This window comes from Schistocerca americana, chromosome X (genome assembly GCF_021461395.2).
Source record: "Schistocerca americana isolate TAMUIC-IGC-003095 chromosome X, iqSchAmer2.1, whole genome shotgun sequence".
Lineage (NCBI taxonomy): Eukaryota > Metazoa > Arthropoda > Insecta > Orthoptera > Acrididae > Schistocerca > Schistocerca americana.
The window spans coordinates 343,800,312-343,827,778 of NC_060130.1; the positions used below are offsets into that span (position 1 = coordinate 343,800,312).

At 33.0% G+C, this 27,467-nt stretch overlaps 1 protein-coding gene across 1 annotated transcript in view; it reads right to left on the reverse strand.

Annotated features, from left to right (window-relative positions):
• Window positions 1–9,299, reverse strand: part of LOC124555796 (WASH complex subunit 4) — a 187,502-nt gene extending 178,203 nt beyond the window's left edge. The window contains exons 1-2 of the mRNA XM_047129858.1: window positions 9,081–9,299; window positions 8,798–8,937 (exon numbers count right to left, since the gene is read on the reverse strand). Of these exons, the coding sequence (XP_046985814.1) occupies window positions 8,798–8,937; window positions 9,081–9,132 (192 nt within the window). The 5' untranslated portion in view covers window positions 9,133–9,299. The remainder of the gene's footprint in view (window positions 1–8,797; window positions 8,938–9,080) is intronic.
• Window positions 9,300–27,467: the final 18,168 nt, after the last annotated feature.

The following is a 27,467-nucleotide window of genomic DNA, read 5'->3' on the forward strand; positions in this document are numbered from 1 at the left end:
GAAGTTTTTGTCACTTCAGATTCACCATCCCCAGGTAGCCACACTATATGGGAGATGGGGAGGGGGGGGAGGGATTTTTTGGTGTGAAAGGGATGACACCTGTCAAAATGCAGGTACTGTTGGTGGGTTTAATGTGGACAGAGGTGCAAATGGAGCTGTCAGAGAGGAGGAGGTCAACATCTATGAAGGTGGCATGCTGGTTTGAGGAGGACCACGTGAAGCAAATGAGAGAGATGATGTTGAGGTTGTGAAGGAACAAAGATAGCATGTCTTGGCCCTAGGTCCAGATCATGATGATCTCATCAATGAACCTGAACCAGACAATGGGTTTGGTGTTTTGGGAGAACAGGAAGGTCTACTCTACATGGACCATAAAAAGGGTGGCATAGGAGGGTGCCATGCAGGTGTCCATGGCTGTGCTGCAGATTTGCCTATATTCCTTCCCTTCAAATGAGAAGTAGTTGTGGGTTATGATAAAGTTAGTACAGTGTATGAGGAATGAGGTAGTGGGTTTGGAGTCTGAAGGATACTGGGAAAGGTAGTATTTAATAGTGGTAAGACCATGGGCATGAGGGATGTTGGTGTATAGGGAGGTGGCACCAACAGTAACGAGTAGGGATCTAGGGGGTAAAAGGGTGGGGATGGTGGAGAGTCAGTGAAGGAAGTGGTTGTGTCTTTGATGTGGGATGCTAGATTACGTGTCATGGGATTATCCTACCCCATCATGGTCAGGCCAACTGTGAAAGCAGCCATATCATTTACCAGCTCTGCTGCAATCATTGCACTGTGTTTTATATTGGTATGACTAGCAACCAGCTGTCCACCAGGATGAACGGCCACGGCCAAACTGTTGTCAAGAGCAAAGTAGACCACCCTGTGACAAAACATGCAGCTGAACATAAAACATTTGATTTCAATGGCTGCTTCACTACCCCAGCCAACTGGATCCTTCCCTCCACCACCAGCTTTTATGAACTGCGCAGATGGGATTTACCCTTACAACACATTCTCTGCTCCTGTAATCATCCTGGTCTCAACCAACAGTAACACACTGTCCCCACACCCTCCACCCAACAGTTTCCACCCCCTATATCCTATCACCACCTCCCCATTATCACCTCACACCCTGTTTATTTTCAGCCCTCTAACAATGCATCCACCCATCTTTCCCTGCTCCTCTCATTTTTTGTTCCTTTTTGTCCCCACCTCCCTGCCTCACAACCTCCTGATGTTGCACTTGTTGGAGTCTAGTTCCTGCACACTCCACCAGACTGTATTTGTCTCTACTTCCATCCATACACTACTATCCCTTAGCCTTCCCCATCCCTCCAGAATGCTGCTTGCATCCCACATGATGCATTCCGGGCCGAGATGCTGGAGTTAGCAGTTGTGTGTGTTTGAGATGTGCTTGCTTGTGTGTGTGGTAAGTAGCACTCCAACCTTTCCTACACTGTTGATATTCCTACCTGGAGTTTCCATTGTTTGATATTACTTTAGTTTCACATATTTAATTTTTTTCTTTGCTACACACATTTTATTCGACCAGGAGTGCAGACTGTGTGAGTTGTTGATGGAAAGTAAGTAGTGGGATGTATTGTGGGAGCTGCAGCAAGTGGTTTCACTAAGGGGAGTCTAGTGGGGAGACTGTGACCCTCTCCTGGAACTGCAGAATACACAGCAGAAATAGGTTAAAAGATGAGCAGGAAAGAAAGAGTTGTGCTCCTGAGGCACATTTAGATCAAGATAGGGCAAATCTAGTGAGGATGAAGGAAGGCAATGGTGAATGGGTAGTTGGGAACTTGCAATTGATAGGAAGGCTAGCAGGAGCAGGATGCAGTCTGACAGCTTTGTTTTGTCTACCAGCAACAGAACGAGTTGCCAGAGTTTAGGGGTAGACTATGCCAAGAGTATGAAAAATACGAAGGGCACAAATGTTAGGAAGAAGAGTACTGCTGCTACGTAGCAGTCATGGCAGAGGAGTAGGCTGTCAATCACAAAAGTGGTTAGGAAAGAAGGAAAATTCATTAACAAACTGTTGACAGCATGGTCATTAGAGTCAGAGCACAAGCTTTGATTACAAAAGGATGGGGAAGGAAATTGGCCATGCCCTTTTCAAAGGGACCATCCCAACATCTGCCTACAGAAATTTATGGAAATCGTGGAAAACCTAAATCTGGCTGGCCTGACAAAGATTTGAAACGTTATCCTCCTGAATGCATGTCTGGTGTGCTAACCACTGTGCCACATCACTCGCGAACATAGCTTGTGGTCAAGAACACAATACAGAAATTTAAAAAGAAACACGAAGTCAGCAGGAGTAGGTGAGGTTCTACTCTATGTTCTAAAGGCTTGCACTGACTGCCTTCAAGCCCCCATTAACAAACACAAAAACGGAGTCTTTCACTTCAGGTATCTTTCTAGGATGCCTAAAGACAAACTAAGAAATTACTTGTATAAACACAAACTAAGCAAAGCTTGGTTTCCAAAGTGGGAGAAGTACAATGTCAGACTTCACAAAACTGATACTTGGAGCTCTTGATATGGATGACTGTCTTACAGACATATTATTAGATCTGACTAAGGCTTTTGACCATAAAACACCACTATACAAGTTAGAAGGGCTAAGTGTACAAGGAACAGCGAACAATTAGATCCAGTCTTACCTGGAAAACAGTGCGCAGAGGGTAGATGTAGTTCAGATATGTGATAAATTTTCAGTAAAACAGTTGTTGGGCAAGAAATGCACACACGCACACACACACACACACACACACACACACACACACACACACAGATGCTCCTCACGGTATTGTACTGGGTCCAAATCTGTTCCTGGTATATATTAATGGCTTTCAGAGAGTATAATAAATGGGAAAAAAATTCCCTTTGCTGATGACAGCAACACCACAGTCACTGATGAAACACCAGAGTTCCTATTACAGAAAGCAAATGAAACCCTCAAGGATGTTTATGACTGGGCAGTATGTAATAAATTATCACTCAACAGAAAGAACACACACAGCATGCCTTTCAGCGTACAAAATATTTGTGTTGCATTAAGCAAAGATGATAAATCTATAGACTGTGTAACAAGCACAAAGCTTTTCGGGGTGAATACTGATTGTCAGTTAACATGGAATGAACACAGAAAGATACTGGTTAAAAGAATGTCATCAGCACATTACATTTTCAGGATTTTACTATCTGCTTATAGCAGCCAATCTCTTGCGGTGACTAACCGTTTCTATGTACACTCAGGACTCAGCTATGGGTTCATTTTCTGGGGTTCGAAAACACAAAATGTGCACACAATTTTTAATCTGCAATAGAGGGCCACAAGAATAATAACAAGAAGTAGTAGTCCATTTCTTCCACAATGAAACAATTTCAGAAGACCGAATTCAGTATTTTGGCATTCTCTCTGTTATCTTCCATTTCAGTGCCAGTATGGTCACTGAGTGAATGAAGAGATGATTTTGACCCACTTACTGATTTTACATATGACCAAAACCTCTTAAGAGTTTTTACTCAGATCTGTTGACAAAGTTTTACTTTCAGTCACTGAATGCTTTTCTTATTGCTCACCTTATGCTCATTTTCGCTTCATTCAGCTTTTCTTTGCCTACAAGGTTTTGACTTTCCTTGAATCTGAGATGAAGTTCTCTTTGTTTACATAGAAGTTTAACCATGGTGGGTCTTTCTCATTCCTTAAGACCTTACTCGGAACACACTTGTCTGGGTCATATTGCAAGATATCTTTGAATTTTTTCCATTTGTTCTCTAGATCTTCATCCTCATCACCAAGTATTTGATGTTGACTGCTCAGATACTCTGAAATTTGTATCCTGTCACTCTTGCTAAGCAAAAATATCTTCCTACCTCTCTTAATATTCTTTGTAAGACTCACCGTCATAGATGCTATCACAACCTTATGGTCACTGATACTTGCTCTATGCTAACTGATTCGTTAAGTTCAGGGCTGTTTGTTGCTGCCAGGAGGCCTTTCTTCATCAAGGCCATGGTCCGCCATCTGTCACATCCCCATAGAGCAATGCTACATTCACCTGTATTTTGGGCTACTGATTTTCATTGTACCACCATGCCAATTCCTACATCATTGTAAGATGATCCTTAGATGAATAAAGACAGATAAATAATATTGTTCAACAGTGGAAAAGCACATTTACATCTGTGGTATGGTTACAATCCTTCACAAATAGAGTATCACAATATGCCCCACACATAATGTAATACATAAATATTTCATCTTCCACTGCTCCAGAAACATCCTAAACTGAATTAAAAGAGCTAATCAGCATACACAAACAACAACAATGTCATGTATCAGTAATATTCAATTTCTGTATTGCATACTGGTATCTGCTACATGCAGTCCCTTGTGCAAGTAGATTATACAAAATCTGATTAAATAGTGGCTGTAAGAGGCACCTAGAATCTTAGTTTGAACTACAATAAACAGTGTGCTTTGTTAATAAAAATTCACATTTCAGATGGACTATCTACAACTACAAAATGGAAATCAGCAGAAGAACAATGCCCTTTCAAAACGATCATACTGGCATTCACCTTAAGCGATTTAAGGATACAGAGATGACCACATGGGAATTTGAAGAAAAATCCTGTCAAACAAGAGTTCACAGAGTCTTATCACTGCACCACCTAGTTCAGTGGGTGGGGCAGCCTGAGTACTGAAATATTGGTGAGGGATTGTCCACTCATTCCCAATGTATGTCTCCACACTACAAACAAATTAAAGCCTGAACATCACACATGATACTGTCTCCACTATGCCAAGTCACAATGAGGACATTTCAGTATGTTCAAAGAAAAAAATTGGATTGATAAGTGCTTATCTTTTATTGCAAAATATATTTGCTACATTGCCATTCACTTTCTCTTAACTTATAAGACCCAACAGGCCATGTCTAATTCTGTATGCAGGAGAAACTGTGCACCATAAACTGTGCAACTCTTCGACCTAAAGTGTAATTTTCTACATTTGCCACAACTGGCGACACCTTACATACCAATGTGGTACGAGGTACTGCTGCCATCTTAGATTAATAAACAGAATTGTCAAGTGAACCTACTGATGCTGAATGTCTGCTTTGTCCCACGATGAAATGACATTGTAGCATGTTATGCATGTGCAAACAGGAAGAGAAGAGGACACTGATAATTCCCCCCCATCTATGTTACGTTTTCGGATATACATCTTGTAGAACCACTGACCTATGGTGTAGCTTGATGTATAGGTTAGGTTGAAAGGTCACATGTGGCTGAGAATTGGCAAAGCCAACAAGTGTAAATATGAAAAGTAAGTTAGTTGTAACATTCTGATCTACAACATAGCACAAGGTGGCAGTACACAAGTTGCTGATTCCACCAGACTGCTTTGACCAGTGACATTATCAAGATGGCAGACACCCCTATGCCCAGTGCATACAATATGGCAATCAAAGTCACTAAATACACCCACAAACAAAGATATTTAACTATGCAAAATATTTCACTTCAGCAATAAAATGAAACTAATAGGGCAGAAAGTAGAGGGTCTTAGGAGGGCACAAGCTAAATATGTAGTAAGACTGTAAAATAAACAATACCAAAAAATAACAAACACAAAATCCTTGAGAATAAACTGAAGAGAAAACACCGAAACATCTGGAATTTAATACTTGATTTTACACATATAGCTCAAAGGAAAATGATGATACCAGGCAAGTTGCCCCCCCCCCCCCCCCCACACACACAAACCAAATAAACTATTACTGAAACCCACTTAAAACATTGTTGCACACACTTGTACCTAGTTTGAGAAGCAGAGATTCTGCTCAACGTGATAATTTCCACGAACTGCTGACACTTCATACATTCCACCAAGTGGCTATATAACTGCAGAACACAAAGACTTGCATACGCCATATTGTCGCCCATAGCAGCAACCAACCAACAACTAGTAAACTTCATTGTAACATTCATAGATACTACCAAACAGAACTTCAAAAAATATGTAACTTCCAAACCATTAACAATTTCAAAACAAAATTAAATCAGTACCCAATAACTAAGGACACTGAAATAACATATTGCCACTAGGCAGCAAGAAAAACTCCCACAACATCGAGTAACATGCAGCATTAAGGTCAATACCAAACTAACATTACTCACAAACAATTTTGAAACAAACACCACACACTACAGTGCGCCACTGCTTACCCCAACACGCCTTTTGGAAACACAATATTTCTAACAAGACGTGCCTCAATGACGTCACACAACACAACACAGTTACACCACTGGCCAAAGCAGACAGGTGGAATCAGACCCTTTCATTTATCCCATGAGGATTAGGTTACACTGAAAGGTGACAGTTCTGTTGCAAGTTGGCGAAGTGGTATCTAAAGCCTCAATTAATCTGCATATGGTACAGTGAGCACACAAAATTGAACATGCTTTGACAAAACTGACATATTTCACTCTCTCTTCTGTTTCTCCAGAGACTCCTGTAACTTGCATTGCAAAAATAATAATTCACTCTTCAACATCAATCCAATACACCCATTGGCCACTAGAAACTACATAATGAAAGTCAAGGGACTTCTCAGAAGAAAAGAATGACATTTTGTATATCATCTTTTCTTGTCTAGTTATTACAAACAAATCTTAGTATCTGGTATGCTATTCACTGGTACTTTTACCTTCAAAACATCGGTTTCTTGATGGCAATATCGTTCTCATTCATTACATATAGAAGTAATACCCCATTTCACACACACAAAGCACTTCGAAAATTCATTATTTCACTTTTCTTAGGAACATTTACTAAGGAATTTTCCAGTCCCTCATAATTAATGATTGTAAAGAGTGTTCTGGGAACTTATACACTATATTAGAATACATGGTACAATAGTGCACTATTTCAAAACATACTTTGTTAAACTTTACAACAAATTTCAAGGCTTGGTGTGACAGTATCAACAGTGTTAGAAAACTGTACAATATTTCCACTAGGGAGGATTTTGGATGATTTCTTAATTTAATCTAACCCTCAGTTACCAAAAATATTGCTCTGCTACAATTTTAGTTGTTTGGAATATTGGTATTGAAAATACACTGACCTCTATTGTCTACAACTGAAACAATAAAAGAAACTGAAAACTTCATATCAGCATCGTTAACTATCTCCTGTTCTGTCATCCTCAGTTGTGTGTAATATGTTGACAATTATTACTTTAGATCCGTGTAATCAACACGGCACTGACGTTTACCAGAACTTCAAAATATTTCATGATAAAAGTTATGTAGTGGACTCCTCCCTTGTATTTTCTGTAGTTTATTTGCAACATATATACGCAATATTCATCAAAATACTTGTCAGAGATTTGTAAGTTATCTTATAGACTTTCCTGAATTTACCTTGCGGCTTTAATTTTTAACACAAAAACTGCATTAAATACGGCAAAGTGTGTTTCAACATAAACATTCGGCTATGGTCAATCTATTACCAAAACATTCATTTGGCACTCTTACCCATTGCCAACTCATAACCAAAACCCCTTTCAACCTAACCTAGGGCTCAACCTTTGCAGCAAATCAGCCTGACACCAAGCCAACAACCTTTGCAGCAAATCAGCCTGACACCAAGCCAAGACATCAGATCAGGTGTCGGGAATGTCAAATATCACACTAAACAGTCCAACTATAAACAACAATAGCAGTTGCACAGCTGGCACACTTCATTAGTCAAGCCTACAGCCTCAAAACCAAACATAGTACAGTAATTAATTCATCATGGGGTCACTTTTACAATAATATAGGACCTGACAGATCAATACAAAGAACAAATAAAGTCATAATTGGGTACATAAATAGACGAATGTGTGTTTGACAAGAATAAGACAGTCGGTCAGCCATTGTCTTATTGGAGAAACCATCCTGGTAAGACATGTTGGTAATTCTTTCTTTACAAATACTTCACTTTTATGCAAACAAGCATAGCACGTCAGAATACATTCTACATAGGCCTCTAACCACATTAAAAACAAAGAAATACTTATATGGTCTATACTGACCACATAACAAAGCACAATCTTCACCATCTGTCCATAAGCATCTCTGTGTATACGAATATGCTTAGGGCCTCAGAAATTTGTCAAAACTTATGAAATTATTATGTAATTACAACAAGTATGCTTGACAGTCATATAATCTTTTGGTTCAGCATGACAGTAACATGTCCTTTTACTTTGTGATATTCTCATAAACAGAAACCTATCAGGCCCTATGTCGACATAGGGCATCGTCTGGTTAGAGTTCTCCAACCATCGTAAGTACCAACTATAAACATTCACCTCACTCTGTATGTAACAGGCCACCTCTTTGTGTATTACAAGATTTATGATAATATTAGTTCTAAAGTGGACACTATCTTTTGTCTGTGCAATGGCATCAGGTAGATGGTCATGAATAGTACTCATACATCATACGCAGCAGCTCTCCACAAGGCACTTACTACACTATCCACAGATCAGTTTACATGTAAATATACGGAAATATGTCTAAAGTGGGATGTAATGAACGTCATCCAAGTCAATATACCAACGAGTAAAATTATGTTTATCGGTTCAAATGTGCGAACTCTCTTAACTAATGGTTGAATACTAATATTCGAAAGGGACAGTTTGTGATTTAGAACACAACCGTACAATCATTCATCAGTGCACAGACATTTGGTATAATCTTAATGAATAAGCTTCAGAACTAAAACACAAACCTTGATTCCAACAGGGTCAGTTCTGCAATCTAATGTGCTACATATGCTTTCCGCTAATGCTTCTTCTATTCCTTTCAACTGATTGCCATAATCTTCCAAAAACTTGCCGTACTTGCGCAGTTGGAGTTCACCAGCAATTTCTATCAAGTAATAAAACGCAACATGTTATTGACAAAGAAAATAGATCTCTAAATTCCCTGATAGCTACAGCACACAAGAAAATCACATAGTCCTCGAGTTATTCGCACGAAATATCAATTTCACAAGAAAAACAAATACACACTTTGACTGCCATCTTCTGTTTTGTCGTAATCCCAGTCGGGACCTACAAACATTATTTTCTATTTAATCACAAATCATTCAGCACGTTACATGCCCTCTGCTACTATCACTGAAAACTAATTTTCACATTTTTCAAAATATCTATTATCGACAATTTAAACACAAACAACACCATAACCAAACTTTTTTATCACGTCGGAATACGACGATTGTGTACTGTCAAATGCAGCCTTTCAGAGAGCCAACCTAACTACCGAAATATCTCTCTGGGCGAAATATTTACTTTCATCGAGTCACAGCTTAACTTTCATTAAATGTATAGCCCACTTATTATTAGAAGAGTCAAGTGCAGTTAAGAACAAAGAGAGTTCTTGTCTTATTTTTTATAAGTCTCTTTTGTAAAATAGCATATAACACAGTTGCTATCACTGATAAATACTAAATGACTATAATGTAGGAAGTTTTCACATTTTGTCCTACTGTGAGCTAAACATATTTTTCTGATAATTCTGTTACAGACCCACACTACGACTCAAAGGAATCTAATTATTGTCAAATCCTCGTACATTTCATATTGAATAATACGTTAAATTTCCAGCTTCTTGAATCGAGTGTGTATTTTACACTCAGTGTATCCACTAAAGTTAAGATAGTGATTAGTTTTGTAAATAAACAGTATGGTTCTATAAAGCCACCACGACGTGGTCATAACCTTATTGAAATACTTGCACATGGTTATGTTTTATGAAAAAACTCTGGGTCTTTTCCATAAACAGTGAATTAATAGGAGAATGGTCTAAAATTTACAAACGGTCGTCCACGCTCTGTTCTTGTTTGTTGCATAGAACAAATACTGACAATGCGCCGCTGTGGCAAATTGGAGACAGCCAATAAGAGGATAGTATGTGCTACGGGCATGAAACTCAAGTAGGGACTTCCAGTAACAAGACCTTGTTTCACTGCAAGACCACTTGGAGCGTTGCAAGTTTTTAATTAATAAAGCCCTACATAAAGAAAGTAGTGACAATTTTTAGGCCAATTCACACTGACCGTTACGTCACGTCACGACACCGTCAAGGTTTCTCGAGAAGAAAGTTTTGACTGCTGACATTAACATCCATAGTTGATCATGAGACCCAAGAGCTCATCGCTCTCAATACACGCCCTTGCATTCATCTCCATTCTTCGTCCCATCGAGCTTTTCGTGGCTGATATCATTTGTTATTTTATGTCTTCGTTATTCGTCGTTTTTTATATTTTTTATAAATTGTTTTGTTCCGTTATTTCTTTTGTTAAAATTTAGAATTCTATAATGAATGACGAAAGATTAATTGAAGCAATGAGGTAGCAGTCTGAATTGTATGACGTGAGCGTGCTAAATTACTTGCCATCTATTTAATAATATAAAAATATGTTTAACTCACAGTAGGACAGAATGTGGAAACCTCCTACATTACAGTCATTTAGTATTTATCAGTGATAACAACTGTGTTATATGGTACTTTACAAAAGAGACTTATAAAAAATAATACAAGAAATCTCTGTGTTGTTTAACTGCACTTGACTCTTCTAATAGTAAGTGGGCTATACGCTTAATTAAAGTTAAGCTGTGACTCAAGAAAGTAAATATCTTGCCCAGAGAGATTTTTTTATACGATACCGTATTTAATATTTTACAATGAAATGGACTGCAGTATGGCTGCAACTTGAAGTGAAAGGAGTATTGTGGGTAAAATCAGATAGACTGTTGAGTGGAATATATTTTTATGTGGTAGGGCATTTCTAATGTTTGAGAAAAAAATTGACTGAAAACTCCAGAGACTGCAACAGCTGCAATTTTTGTAAAGTATACACCAAGTAATGTATTAGAGTTGTTTATGCAAATATGTGTTTGTGATAGGCTTATTTATTGTTAGGTAGCTTTCTGGACTGAGTGTGAAACAGTTTTGCTAGCATCAATGCTCATTATTCATGTGGTTTCACCATTAAATCCTAGTACAAATAAGACATTGGGACTATTAAAAGCCTTATACCAGATGCAAAGAAAACCGAGAAATATTGAAGAGAAAGGTACTGAGGAAGATATCACTACTGCTCAAAAAGTTACACTGGACAAGCAACTAAATCTTCAACAAGTAAAATTTTAATGAGGTGTGATTGCAGCTGTAACACTGTGCTCCTTTTAGTAATTCCAGGTTCAATCTGAAGTAACAAATGAAAAAAAGCCTGGTGCTTCGACTTTCTACAGTGTGAAATGCAGATTCCCCATCTGTACCACATACTGACATTTTTCGAACTCACAACTTTTTGTGTTGTTTCACACTTCTGTCTTCCTTCTCTGATATACAAGCTATCTCTGCAAGCTGCAAATCATTCGATAACTGTCATTCTCGTACAAATGTGGACTCCAGCATCCATGTGTGTGTGTGTACTTTGGGGGTAAAAACAACTGAGATCCATATTGCAAAGACCACAGTTACCGCAAAAAACAAATGAGGGCAGAGTTGAAATCAAGTAACTTGAATTGACCTGATGTGACAGGCAGTGTGAATACACTCTAACATGACAGCCAGTGTGAACTGACTTTTATGTGTGGATTACTGACAACTGAACGCTGCCAATGGTCAGCTGAATGTCATGAGGTACAAGGCAGCCATTTTGATCCAATTAGGATATGAGAGTAAGCAGTAAAATTGATACAACTAGCTGTCACCTTAGTATGTAGTGATGTGTGAAGCAGATTCATTTTATATTAAATTAAGAATCTAACGAAATGTGCCAACTTTTCTGTGTTAAAGAATGCCTTACATTACTGTTATGTAGTAAAATGCTGTTTGGGGGTAGAGGAATGTGGCAGGATTCCACAAGGCGAAAGGACTGTGGAAAATGCAAAATATGGCTGCACCGAATTGGAAGATAAGACACATTTCCACACAACTCTGCTAGACTCTGTGAAATAAATAAACATTTCTCTCATTATGGATTACTTAACAGTCAAATTATACAACCCATTATCTAGTACCTTCAATATGTTATCACTTTCACTGTAATTAGTAGGGTGTTGGACTTCAAATGCAAGATTCACAGGATCGATTTTCATTGAGAGCAAGTTTTTTCCTTCTTTTTCCTTCCAGTTTGCGTAATATTACTGTCTTCTTAAGTTTACTTTATTTGCAATACTGTTACATAACAGTTTAAAATTCTATATCATTTAGACTTTGAAACCTATTTTGATTTAGTAGTTTCATTTTACATCTGATCAATTTGAAGTTAATCATAAAAACTATGTTAAGAAACTATACTTCACACCTGATGTATGTGAGAAACCATTTAACAATCTCAGACCATTATTCTTCCCAAACAAATCGTCAAAGACAATAGATTACCACTTCCAATTGTCTCCATTGGGTCTGTTCTAAAGGTGTATGATTTTCGCAAAGAGAAAAATAACTGAACAGTATTAGTTAGTTAGTTTTATGTTCTATGGATTACTTTGCATGATAAATCAAATGATATGAAATGAGTCATTTTACATTCACATCACAAATTAATTTGTAAATATGGCTACATACTAAACATTTATAAGTTTTTTATATGGACGTGAGTTAGTAATCACAACAGTAAGTGAGAGTAAGTTTTAACTGCACTATGAGGAAAATAAAGTCCAATGATTTCAGTAACAGATTTACGAAATTCGTCATTTTAGTCACTTTATATTTCCCTTAAAAACTAGGACAAAATTAGAACTGTAGATCATTGTTTACTTTACGCAAGATGATAGTACATCCACCTATCATCCCATTCACTTCCTCATAAATGAGAATTTAACAATTCTATCCACAGCGCTGCTGTGGCCACTTGGGTTAAAAATGGCTACTTTCTTCATTCAGGGCATTATTAACTAAGTCACAATACACTTTCTTATTTTAAAATTTAAACTCTTCCATATTTGTTTTTGTGGCGTGGTAAATGGAAGCTGACTCATTGCACTGTGTTTCTGATAACAACTTCTTGTGTGTACTGCACTCTGAATTGAATTGTAAATACTTTCTTCGTATTCTGCTTGATTTCTGATCGTGTCTGTAATACTGTAAATGATTCCATATTTGTTTTAGTGTTATAGGAAACAGAAACTGATTTCGTCACATGGTGCTGTGTGAACTTTATATATTCGTTACTGTTTATGAATCTGTGTGTGAACTGTTAGATTTAAATGCCTTAAGTACATTGCTTTTGTTCTACTTTATTGCTGTTTGCATCTGTTTCCTGTACTTCATGTTCGAAGCTTTTGTCAGAGTTAGGAGCTTTTGTCAGAATTGGCATTCACTTTCATTACAACCTGTCACAGAATGAGTATGCATTTGTACTTTCATTGGTATTGCTCTTGCCACTGAGTATGCTTCGTAGTGTTAGTGAAAGAGTACCAAGTTATTGTACCAGGTACTATTACACAGCAAAAATTTTTACCATGAAAGTGTATGTTAGTATGGTCATTGTACTGAACTCTACTGCATTTAGTAAACTGATTACACAGATTTCACTAGTAGATCTAATGATGGAAGCATTATTTGATTTTAAATCTTCATTAGAATGGAAGGATGATTGTAGAACATTGATATCTGCTAAAATGTCTTGTTTGTAGTAACTACTAGTAATGTGTGAACCTATTTGCTTAACTACTGTTGAGGTTCTAGCATTTTCAGGGAAGAATGCCCTATTCACTAATACTACAAAGCATACCCAATGGCAGCAGTAACACCATTCAAAGTATAAATACATACTCATTCTGTAAGAAGATTTAGTGGAGTTGAATACCAATTCTGTCAAAACCTGTTACCATGGAAATCTCTAGTAAATGCGAGAAAGTATGAAAAATTGATGCAAACTAAAATAAAGCAGAATACGAACAATATAATTTATATGCATGTAAACTGACAGTTCATACATGGATTTACAAGCAGTAACAAGAGCCCACAGCATACCAAGCAACAAAATCAGCTTCCGTTTTATACAAAACGAAAACAAATATGGAATAATTTACCCCATCTAGTACTGTATTATAGATGTGAGCAAAAATTAAGAAGAATGCCAGCAGCATATTTACAATGCAATTCAAAGAGTGCCATACACACAAGCTCGTAACCGGGAACATAATGTTACGGAACCAGCTTCTTACTCATGTCACCTCAGATGATTTTTAGGTTTCCACAAGCCCTAAAGCACAATTATTTCCATTTGATAATGGCCACATGGTCAAAATTGCAATGTTGGGTATCACAAATAAATAATTTAATAGACAAAAGATGATCACGATGTGTTACTCTGTAAGGTCACAAAAACATTTCCAATCACTTTACCACCAGACAATGACACTCGCCCATAAAGTATATATGATAAATATGATCGTGTAATACTCTTATTTCACACAACAAGAATATGGATTTTCTCTCCATATTTCCCCATATTCAAAGTTCACTGCCAGGCCACAAGGAGCACTACTGTTGTTCTCTGTTTCCATATCATAATAAGGGCCTTGCACTTCCTGCAGTTTGGTGTTCTGTGATATGTCTTATCCAATGAACAGCTATTAACAACATACTTCTTTATATCGCCCACAAGTGAATCAGTTTATGTATATGAATGGCATTTCCTTCATATTGTGCTTTCGCTGCATAGCAGCACTTCTGTTATTGAGGTATATACATGTGTTTAATGGAAGCTGGACAATTTCAGAAGGGCCGAGTAGAAAGCAGAGAAAGCAAACCCGACTCTCATTTTGATCATCATGGGGTGTGGAGTCATGTGGGAAGACAAGCCACGACTGCTCCTTTTAGTGCTGGCACCATAAGCTGTACTTCATCCATCTGCGAATGCAGACGTCACACACGGGAGTAAAAATCGCTTAAATGTTCTTCATAACCGGAACTGGAACGTTTCGTATATGAACACGTTTAATAAATATCCTAACTGCTGCAGTTATGTACACTTATTGCAAGGACAGGAAACAGAAACGGTACAAAATACAATGAAATACTACAAAGAAACACAGCAACAACAATGGCACAGCACTGTCAGCTAGCTAATGTTGGCTGTAGCTAGAAACAAATGATTACTGTGCAAAGCTTTCCGGCTGTTACCTGTTATGACAGCCTTGTATGCTGTGTGATTGTTTAGTGGATACAGAAGCGAGGTACAGATGCTGTTCATGAATAGAGACTTCAGATACTGATTTATTCTAGATCGAATATCAAATAGCAAAACAAAAAAACAACTTTGTTGCTGTATTTGTAGTGGCAGTTGGTAATTGTAGATCTGAATGTAGATGTATCTACAGATACAAAGGGTCTATAAATCTGTGACTCTTCAATACAATGTCTATGGCCACTATAAAATCTGTAAATGTTATTCAGCTGGCAAACACACAAAATCGGACCAGTGCATGAATGTTCAAACTTAAGAATACCCACCCCTGGAGCTGCAGATAAGAGATGCTTGCATCTCATTGACAGCTGCATAATTGTTCGCAGCAGCACCCTTGAGGCTCGGTGAGGACTGTAGGAAACACTGACTGTCAGTGTGCCTATTTGAAGGTGTGACCAACTGGATAGTGGCCAATAACTCAACCCTCCCAACCCAACTTGGGAGGTGTGGCAGGGCGCCTGCAATGTGGATAGTGATGAGGCTGGTTGCTTGGCTGGGGGCAGAGCTGACCAACTTGCATCCCGACATTGCGCCTTGTGAGTGAGAGGTAACTCCCCAGAAAACGAGGTGCAGGAAGCATCTGATGGTACAGGTAGGAGCATGAAGGACACTGCAGAGGGTACCAGTGATTAGCTGACGATGACGGCGCAGGAGAGAGGACCTGTGGCATTCGCAGCAACAGTGTCACAGGTGGGCAAGTCGAGACTTCCACCAGTGAGACAGTCACAGGTGGAGGCACGGACTCAGTAAGTTGCATTGCTGCCAATAAGTGTCACTGTGTCATGGCAGTCGGACATCATGCAGTGCAGAAATCTGAAACAGTTTGATCTATGGCAGGATCACTGGATTCATAGAGCATAGCTGATTTTGGTGGCGCTGAAACATGAGTGCAAATGTCGAAAATAGTATACTGTGCTCTGCCAGCTGATTGGAGAACAACGATGGATGTCCATAACTTGGCTTGCTGTACACTCAATATCGGACACTGACATTCGAGTGAAACTTTGTAGAGAAGTCTGAAGCTAGAGCAGAGCAGTAAGGATGAAGTAAATGCAACAAGGTCCAATGATGTCTCCCATGCAAACGTTCTGCTAGAGAAATGTCAGGACCAGGTAAAGTGTGGTACAAACTCAAAAACATCAGTAAGGCATCATGTGAAGCTCGAAGTTTTGACATTTGCATCTTGAATGTTCAAACGAAATGTTTGGCCAAGTAGTTAGAGCATGGCGAGAATGGTGCTATCCTGACATTTTATATTCTATTGTGTTTGCAAAACTGTGCAAATTCCTTGGGAAAAAAGGAGGTCCATTGTCAGAAAAAATCAAGATAAAATACAGAAACCAGTGCACTGATAATGTGGGCAGCATTCGTAGAATGTATTGGTATAAAACTGGGTGTTTGCTGTAGCCATTGACGATAATCAACGAATGTGTTTGCCAAAAGGGGCCAATGAAGTCTATATGGAGGCCTTACTTGGCATAAAATGGGGCTACCAGCACACATTTCATGTGCATCCCCATTTTATATCTACAAACAACCCAATTACAAATCAGTAACATTTACTCCACATTTATTTCGACAAAAATAAAATAAACAAGTGAATTTCATAAATAAAAGCAAATAAAACATCAATAAAAATATAGGTTTGAAGTGAATATAAAAATCATAAACATTAACAGAATATGAAAATAACTGAAATTCAGTTAGGTGAAGATTTTTTATTACTATTTTTTTAATTTTCATTTTTGTATTTTGATTTTTATTTCTTCACCTTTTATTTTTTCAATTAAATTGCATTCTTTATGAATGGAAGTAATTCAGGCTTCTAAAAACAAATTTCTAAAATTGTAAGATTGAGAAACGAATTGATAACTTTGCTTTATATTAATATATGAAAGCAGATTATAGAACAACACATAGATCTTGTTTAAAACAACATCATAAAACCAGTAATTTAAAGAAATTCTTTGGGTTTGTGAAAAATAATATTGTAAAGAACATTTAAAACGAATTCCATATGAATAACATAAAAATATTATTATCATTGGAAAACATAAGAGATGAGTCATCTTTAGCTAATATGTACTGAAAAAAGTATAAATTGTCAAGAAATTCAAGATTTAAATTGCTTTTATAATAACCCAACAACTAAAGACACTATTAAATAATGTAAAAACACGTATTCTGTACTAGATTAAAAATGTAAAAATTCTATATTAATGTGTCTTTTTGATGTTTTAGAAAAGTCAGAAAATTATAACACAAAATATATTTTAAAAACATCAAAAATGTTATTCAATAAATCTACGAAAATATTGTTCATTACACCCACATATTAAATTGAGGAATATGATAAAAAAGTTTTTCACATTTTATTCATGTTTACAGATTAAAAGGAAGAATATGATGGTTCTGAATATAACTTTGGAGTCAAAAAACATTGAACTGCATTTTTTCTTTTTGAAAACATTAATATGTTATATGTGAATTTTATACAAATCAAAAATTAGAAAATTGAAAGTCATAAGATTATTGAATTAATTAATGTCCATACAGTAATGCATTTACTTTATTTTCAAAGGTATATCTTTTATTATCATGTGGACTCAATAATTTCTTTTCGTTTCAATAGAACAGGTTTCATATTTAAAGTTTTTTACTGAATTCATAGTTCTATATTGTTCTTCATTGTCAGATAAATAACCGTTTTGATATTGTAAACATATTACATTTCTTGCAACAACTCTGTACTACTTTAGATAATTTCTCTACCTTTCCATCAACTTTATAAGTATACATTTTCTATCTTAAACCTTAAAGTTTTTCCATGATTTTTCCTTTACATTCATCTTTCAATTTTCATATTACTTGTTTATTTAATAGAGGTATGATGGAAATATTACTTTCTGTATAGTCATTAGTACAAAAATAATCTATCCTAAAGTGCATACAGTTTCTATACTGTAGATATAACTATCAGTATCGTGATAACAAATTTCAATACCTTTTCGTAAGTTTGGTTTCTTAACATTATAGTTAAAATCATACATAATTTCTTTCCCAAAATCAATCACAGACATCTGAATATAAATAAGTTCATTAAAAAGAAATTTAGTTTCATTCATATAGACAGCAATTACATTTTTATTAAACACTGCTGTATTCTTAAAATTTGATTTAGCGATTAATTTATTGTATTTTTCACCATCTCAGACTAATCTAAATCTACTGTGTTTCTTATAATTACCAACTTTTTCGAAATAGAGCATTAGTCATCAAACGAATTATTGATTTCATTCGCATATTTGTATTTAAATCTCTATACTTTTTTAACCAATCAGGTAGTTTGAATTTTAACCTAGTTATAATTTTTTTATTTTCATTCATAGGGACAGATACTGGTTAAGATTTCTGTAATGAACAACATAATTATATATATTATATACAGCCATTAATAATATTTATCCATTAGTGCCTGACAGAATGTTATTTTTGGGAGTAATTGTTAATCTTTATGTAACTCGAGTGAATTTTTAGGATACTATAAATCTGCTTCAGAGTTATAACCATTTTAGAATTTTTCGATATTTCACTTTTTTTTTAGGGACGAGAATTTTTGGTTCTTCCGATAGAACTCCACCATATGGTAAACATTGACTCATAACATTTCCATATAAATTATTTTCATCTAAATATGCTATCTAATTCTATAAAATATTTTTATAAAAAATTTTCATGAATCTTATCTTTAACAACACTGTGTGCGCCACCACTTACTCCTTTTTCAATCATTAAAATCATTTTGTAATCATGTAATAACTGAATCTGTTCTTTGGTTATTTTTAACATAGCCTAAAAATGTAAACCTGGTGCTGATTAATACTATGATAGACCTAAACTATACGTTTTTATACAAGTTTTTCTACAATTTCAAAATCATCAGCTAGTTTAAATGTGAATTGTGATATCACTCTAAATTTTAGACATCAAAATTTCCAAAATTAGGTTAACCTATTTATAATGTTCTTCACTAATATCATATTCGTGTAATTTGTTATTAAATTCTTTTTTAGGTGGGAGCTTCATATCTTCAAATCTTTTCCAATCCATAAATATCATAAGGATAAACCCCCTTCTTAGTTAGTAAATTCATTACTCCTTTTGGAATTTTTTTTATATTTTTCATTTGATTGTCTTTAAATTTCTAAAAAGAATATTAAGACTTCTTGGCATTAATCTATATGTACCAAGAAAACTCTTTTTCAAAAAAGTTTCAATTCATTTGCCAAAAGCAATATCTTTATTTTCTTTATTAAATATTAAATCTGTTTCTTTCCACTCTAACCAAATACTTTTACATAAAATTAGAATCATATTCTGACAAATTATGCAAATAAAATAGGCAAAACTAGAAGTTTTTTTGTTCTAAATAACAATTTGCCATAATAGATTTGTACACTTTCGTATTAAAGTGTCATGCTGAAGAATCTCTTTCCTGCTGTGGATAATGTTCTCCATATAAAGAACAGATGTTAGACTTACTATGTCTAGATTGTTCTTCTGTTGTAAATGGTGTCACTCCTTCAATTTAAGAATAAATATCTCAAATTTTTTTAACTCCTTTTTTCATAGATCCAGCGAATTTTTGGTCCTCTATCCATAACAGGTACTTTCTAGTGACCATTTAAATGTTGAATATAATAACGAAAAATACACAATTCAGTTTTTCGATAATTCATAGTATAAGAGTCAAACATTATTTTAATTCTATTTTTTCTTCCTTTTTTGATAAGTTTGTAAATTTTCTTTTAATAATTCTTTGTATAACTGATTACGAAAATTATTCTCACTTGTCTCTCAATACTCCTGAATTAGTTTTCATATTTTAGAAATTTGTGAAATTGGGTAAAAATTAACCATTTTAGCAATAAACATTCAAAAATGGCATAAACAAAACAGAAGGTTTTTGAGTATACTTATAAGTAGTAATTTCTATTTATTCGTTTTTTCTAGTTGTTCTACTGCTATCATCTTCTTAATTAAACAAAAATACAAAAAAAATTTTTAATCACTACATTTTTAAAACAAATTAGAATCGCTCTTAATTTCAGTCTACTTTATAAGGAAACACTTATAATTGTTTATGATAATTTTTAAAAAATTAAACATGAGATTTGGTAGAAGTGATTTATAAAATTGAAAGGTATTAGATGCTGAAGAAAAAGAAATTGATTAGATTATTAGAAGTTGTTGGGTGTAAACATCAAAACCATCGCTACTGAATCATAGGCAAACTTATCCACAATATATACAATTTAAAAATTCGCAAGTAGTAAAATTTTTTTAAAACCTTAACTCAATCTCATTAATTTTTTTACATGAATTAGAATTGGTTATATTGCGGCCCTTCTTAATAAATGTTTCCAGTTATATAATGAAAAATTTACACTGAAATAATTTTAATATGATTAAGTCACTTGTAAATTACCTGTTACAGTAGCGGAATTAAAATATGTCAATTATCAAAATTATCATTTCGTGTCCCACAAAATGGAAAAAATAAAGGATATTATGCTTAATAAATAACAGGAAAAACAATTTCATAAATTAGATTTAAATAATATCAGTTTCTTGATGAAAATATGTTCCTTTTTATACAAAAATCCCACCAGATAAAACAAAATTTAAGTTTATTAATTCAAAAGGTATGGTAAATTGTCAGCAACAGTTTTTTGACTATCTTCAATAATTTGTTCAGTAAATCCTAAATTTTTTCCAGTACACTTATACCAGTACATAACTTAATAACACACTCTATAACAACTTTATTTAAATTTTTTTCTTTTCTTCTGCGAATATTTGGATTGTACATGAATAAAATTTTCTTCAGTTATTGCAGTACTTTAGTTTTTGATCACAAAATATGTTTTTATTTCTTGAAGTAATATCTAGAGTTAAATTAGTTGTGTAATAATCAACTACTGCCAAATTTGTGTATCTATCTCTTATAGGAACCGATTATCTTTTTTTAAGAAATGATGAATTACATTTAATTGAAATAGCGACTCATTTAACATTAATAAAAATTATTTTAAATAGAAAGAACCGCTTAGGAACGAAAATGAAGGATTCCAGAAATTATTAAAAAATAAAAGTGAAAAATTTTTAACAATCTTAATTGATTGCACAATAATAGGCACAAGTGGTTGAGGAAAAACGATATTTGTCATCAATAAATTTTAACTCCTGGATGGAAAAATTGACATAAAATTAATCATCTGTATATTTCTTTTTAAAGTTTACATCAACCAAAATTCTCAGAACTTATAAAATAATGCGAAAACATGGAAAATAAACATAATGAAAAAATTTCTGGTGTTACTGAAAATGATGAACTATTACATTAGATGGATGAGGAGATAGTTCAGTTGTTTTGTTTGATGATTTTACTGTAGAAAATCAATATTAACCTAAGGAATATATTTCTAGAGCAAGAGATACAGAAATAGGTTCTATTTATTTAGCTTAAACATACTCAGAAAGAAGAAAACAATTAGTTACATTTGATTTTAATTATCTAAAGATTTTTAAAAAATGTGGTACAAATTTAAATCATACATACAACGAGTTTGAGAGTGGCTATTTTAAATTGAGAATTGTAAGGAAGTATCTACTAAATGTTGGAATGATGATAAATTTGATTAGATTACAATACATATGACTAGAAAACCAAACCAAGGGAAAGACAGCAAATAAAAAACTATTGTAAATATAAATGTTTAATAAAATTTTAAACACAAAGATTAAAAACGTTTTTAGGAAAACAAAAACAAAACAAAAAACTTAAAACATTTGGTAATAATATAAATGTTAAATTTACAACATTATAGAAGAAATGATTAATGTTGAACTAATATGATGCACAGGTTGATGAAAAAGCTGAACTAAATGGGAAGATAAAAGAACCATAAAGAGAGGAATTTTAAGAAATGGAAAAAATCTAGAACTGAATATGAAAACTATTAAAAAAAGAGAACTGTGTTATTGATTGAATCAAAAGTATAGTACATTCAATTTTAAAATCTGATGAAGAAAATAAAGAAGATAAAAAGAAGTTGTTCCTCATGAGTAACAACATTATTTACAAGAATTTCATGATATACCAGTGGTCATACAATATGATTTATGTTTTCCTTTAAGCAAATTAGAAAAGCAAAATTTATTCAATGAGTGTGAAAAAGTACTTAAAGGTAATAAAGTTGAAATACGACCAAGAAGTATTAAGAACTAACATAAGAACAATACCAGATTTTTTAAGGATTAAGACCTGTCAGCACGTTAAAATTTTTTGATAAATTTCCAATAAAGTGTAGAGATGATAAATTAACAGATGGTGTGCGACGATATGAAGGAAAAAGTGGATTAATGTATCTTTTACCGAAAATTAAGTTACTAAGAATGACATGAATAATAAATTAAGTACCGATAATTTAACTACATTTAGCAGGTACATTAATTTATTCAAGTGACTTAATAATTTCTTCAAGTGAATTATATTCTGATAATAATCCAAATAAAATGAATTAAAATGCAGGTAACAAAAATAAAACTTTTGTAAACGAAGTCAAACATGTTAATTTTTCAAAAATGTTTTCAGCAGATTTGGATTCAGATTCAAGTTTAGATTAAAAATTGGTCAAAGTTTTATTAAAATATTTGTCGAAAAACCAATCGAAATTATTTTCATGAGTAATGTCCCTCTATTAATCGTTACGTTAGCGATATGATTCATGCAGAACTAGGTGAAATATGCATTACTATAATGAAATCGTTGGAATAGCAAAAATGTTAGAAAATTATCTTAACGATCTTATTATTATAAATGTACAGTAATTCCTTATATAACTAAGTTTCTGAATAGTTTACCTCACACAATTTCGTATGTGGAATAGTACTGAAAAGGATTAGTTAATTATTTAAACAATAAATTAATTTCTAAAATCAGTCTTTCTGATAATAATTATTGTGGTCCAGGAACAAAATATAAGAAACAGAATACCCAAAGGCTACCGAGGTATAAAAGCATCAGAGACAGCTTGTAAAAAGTACTAAATTTCATATAGAGATAATAAAGATTTAGAAAAACGAAGTGGGTAAAGAACTTCAATTAAATGTAGATAAATGTATATGTACCGAAGATGCTTCATTTGGCGAAAAATTATCAGGAACTGAAGTTTGAGGAAAACGAAAATTAGGAATGGGCATCGATGATAGCTGTTGAACGTAATTATGTTTTGAATTATATTCAGTAAAATGTTTTCAATCCAAATTTTATACAATGCAAATGTAAAGAATATTTTACAGATATTAATTAAAATGGTGTGTTTTTTATAAATTTTGTATTGTGTGTTTCAAAATTATAACCAAAATAAATCGCTTTTTTAAGTATTTAGTTAAACAATATTTTTTTAAATTTCAACCTTTTAATAATGGTTTTATAAAATTTTAATCTAATTAAATAAATGGTTATGCAACTGATTACAAATTGCAGCCTGGAAAAATAAAATTTAATACCAAACAATTTATTATTTGATAATTTTAATTGATGCGAACGATAGCTATTCAAAGTATGAAAAAAATTACTAAACATTGTATAAAAAAAGAAAAACCAGGTTCTGGATCAACAAAAGATGAAGATTTTTTTTATCGTTGTTATTGGCTGCATCGCTATATTTAGGTACTTTTAGTGCGCTGTCTGGTACAGTAGCATGTACACTAATGAATAAAAAAACAGATAAGGATTTCAAAGAACAAGATAAACCTAATTTAGTAATGGAAAAGAATGTAACTGATGTAAGAAAGGTCAAATAATATTAAAAAAGTAAATAAGTCTTCATCAAATTTTGATATAGAAAATGTTGCCAAATAATAAAAAATTAAACGTTTTAGGTAGGTTTGTGTGGTAGATGAACTACTTAATAGATAAAAAATAGAATCTTCCATAGTTAATTTAGATATTTCTGATGATTTTGTAATCATTGTAAATGTTATTATAATCAAATAACCGAAAATTGTTTTTAATGCATTTGTTGGAAAATCACGAAAAGGTTACAATATTTTGGTAAATTCATTACTGCCACTTATGACAACTCGTGTTAAAGTAATTTTCAGAGCATTATAAAAATTAAAATTTTTAATTTACTAAATATTCGTTTTTGTAAGTAAAATAAAATTAATATATTAATACTGATATTAATAAAAATATAAATCTAGAAGAATTAGAATAAAAAATTAATACAAAAATTATAAACATTTATTAGAAGAAATAACATTAAAATAATTCTAAAAATAATAAAATTACTACATATGAATCAGAAATAGAATCAAATATATATACATATACATGAATTAGAAAAAACAAAAGATGAAATAGATCTAAATGCAGAAACTGTTACCAAACAATATTTTTGAAAAAGACTTTAAAAGAACTGAAAAGATTTTAGCTAATTTTATGAAAAGAAGTACGGTTTTTCATATTGTTATAGAAGATTATCATTTAAAGATAAATAAAACAATTCCATGCTTCATTTTGAATTTTATAAATTTAATGGATTATAAAAAATGGTCTATGGTGAACAAATAATTGAATGTTCATTTATGACTAGAAATGAACAATAATACTATAATTTTGAGCATGAATTTACCCTAACAATGTAGTTGTTACATTTTTAAAAAGTTCTATCGTTAAATAATTTGATATATCGTTAACTGTGGTTGATAATAGCTATGACATAACGAAAGAAATCCAATCAACACACATATTACTTAAATCAAATTTTCTAACTGTAAAATTGAAAGTTAAAGTTACAACTAAAACATGAAAAAAATTTTATTTGCTGTAATTTTATACAGTATGAATGCAAAACTTATTCACCTTGAAGACAATCATAGTTGGTGTCTAAAATGTAAAAACACACCTGAAACACATCTTCCTAAAGAGGAACAACAAAAATGTAAGATAAGGAATCGAGGGAATTTGTTCAATTTACAAAACTAAACTAATAAATTTGATAAAGGAATTGCATGAAATGGTTTACAACATAATATTCGTGAAGTAGGTATTAACGAATTGTGTAAATGAGTGAGGAATTTAAAAGAGCAAATGTAGGCTCTGGCTCTGATCACTATGCAACTTTATGTCTGAGGTCATCAGTCAGAGGAAATGTAATTTTCTTGTATGGATGATTTATGACAAGTAGATTTAGTTGAAAAGGGTGCTGGAAATTTTAAAGCGGTATCTAAAATAATTAAGTGATATAAATATTTATTGACTATAATCAATGTTTTTTCAATATTTGTTTGGGGTATTGCAACTAAAGTTAATACTAATAAAAGTAACTTAGAAACTATTGAAAAAATTTAAAGCAAATATCTCAAAAAACTATACTAACAGATAAAGATTAATCAATTTAAAACTTATGAAAAAATGTTATATTAATCGCTATTCAAGTTTTACTTAATTGAGTATGTCTGCTGTTGATAAATTTAGTTGAATATTACAAGAAAAAACGTAGAAAAATTTAGTATGATAGGGAATTATAAATGAACTGATTTAGTTTATTAATTAATATATGAAAAAAATAATACAAAACAGTTCACAGTAAAATTGAAGCCTGGAAATGAAGTGAAAGAAAATGAAAAAGTTTATTGTAACGTATTAATGCAACAAATTTTGTAGATAGTCAGCCAAAATATAAAAAAGGTGATAAAATAGGTGCAAGTCAATTAATGGGGAATTTTTTAAAAAAGCTATACAGCTAATTGGTCAACAGAAATTTTCGAAAGTTACAATATCATTTATTCTAATACAGTGACATACAAATAAAGAGACTTCAATCGAGAGATTGTAGGAAATTTTGTAATCAAGATACAGAGGTATATCTTCTCGAAAAAGTTATAAAAAAGAAAGATAATGAAGTTTTAGTTAAATGGCTTGGTTTTGATAATTCTCAAAATCATTAGGTACTTAAAAATAATGCTATAATATTATTTTTAATAAATTCGAATCATTATAAATGAACAAAATTAAACTTCTCAATTTTATTCTTTTCCAGTAAATGAGAAAGTAAACGAAATTTAAACATTACTAATAGATATGAGGAAATTAATATAAATATTCCTGATGGTCACGTTCATCCTAATCATGGTCAGTTACAGATAAATTTTGAAATCATTCAATATGGCGATTAAGATTACCCTAAATTTTATGGAAAAGGTGATTAGGGTTAATTCATAATTGCATTGCTAAATTATTTGATTTTGTAACTATAAAATCTGGAAATTATCTTATGATGAATAGAATATCTTCTTATCTCTTCACCAGTTTCATTAAATTTAAGTTTGTCTCTTTCTGATAAAATTTATATTGGAGGACATATACTCAATAATCGTAAAATGAAAAGTGAAGAATGTGAAGCACTTTATCTATTAGAAATTTTCCATGTTTTATTAAGATTAAAAGGAAGTAATGTGGAAACAAGATTTAAATGTGATTTTTGCTTTGAGTTCTATTGCTGGAAATGCTGTTCTTAGATGGTCTGATATTCATAATGTTTGAGCCAAAGTAAAAGATACATTATTAAGCAAATTAAAAATTATTACTGAAAATGTGGAATTTATGTTACCTATTGTTAAATAAGAACCTGATTACAAACTTGAATTAGAACAATCAGGATTAAAAAATCCTAAAATACCAGTACCTTCAGTTGAATTACAAATTACAGAAATCACTTTATGAAGTAGTAAAAAATAATTTTATAACAGATGATACAATTAATTATAATTCAGCAGAATTTGATACGTCTTATTTTTTTTTTGAAAGGATAAGAAAAAATAAACAATTTACTGAGTCTTTATTATTTGATAAAGTTATATTTCAGAATATTTATTTAAACATTGGAAGAAATGAAATTTTTCGTCAAGAAAGGTGGAGTTTAGTTCTGCGAAATAATATTTGAAAAGCTTATGATTCATATGGTGATTTCAAATGAGCAACACTATTAAAGGGAGATATTGTTATCAATCCACATAATTTTATTCAGTATTATGTCAAATGAATTCTGTCATAAATATGAGTCAAAGAAAAAACCTTATGTGAACACAAAAAACTGAAATTAAGTGCCACTTT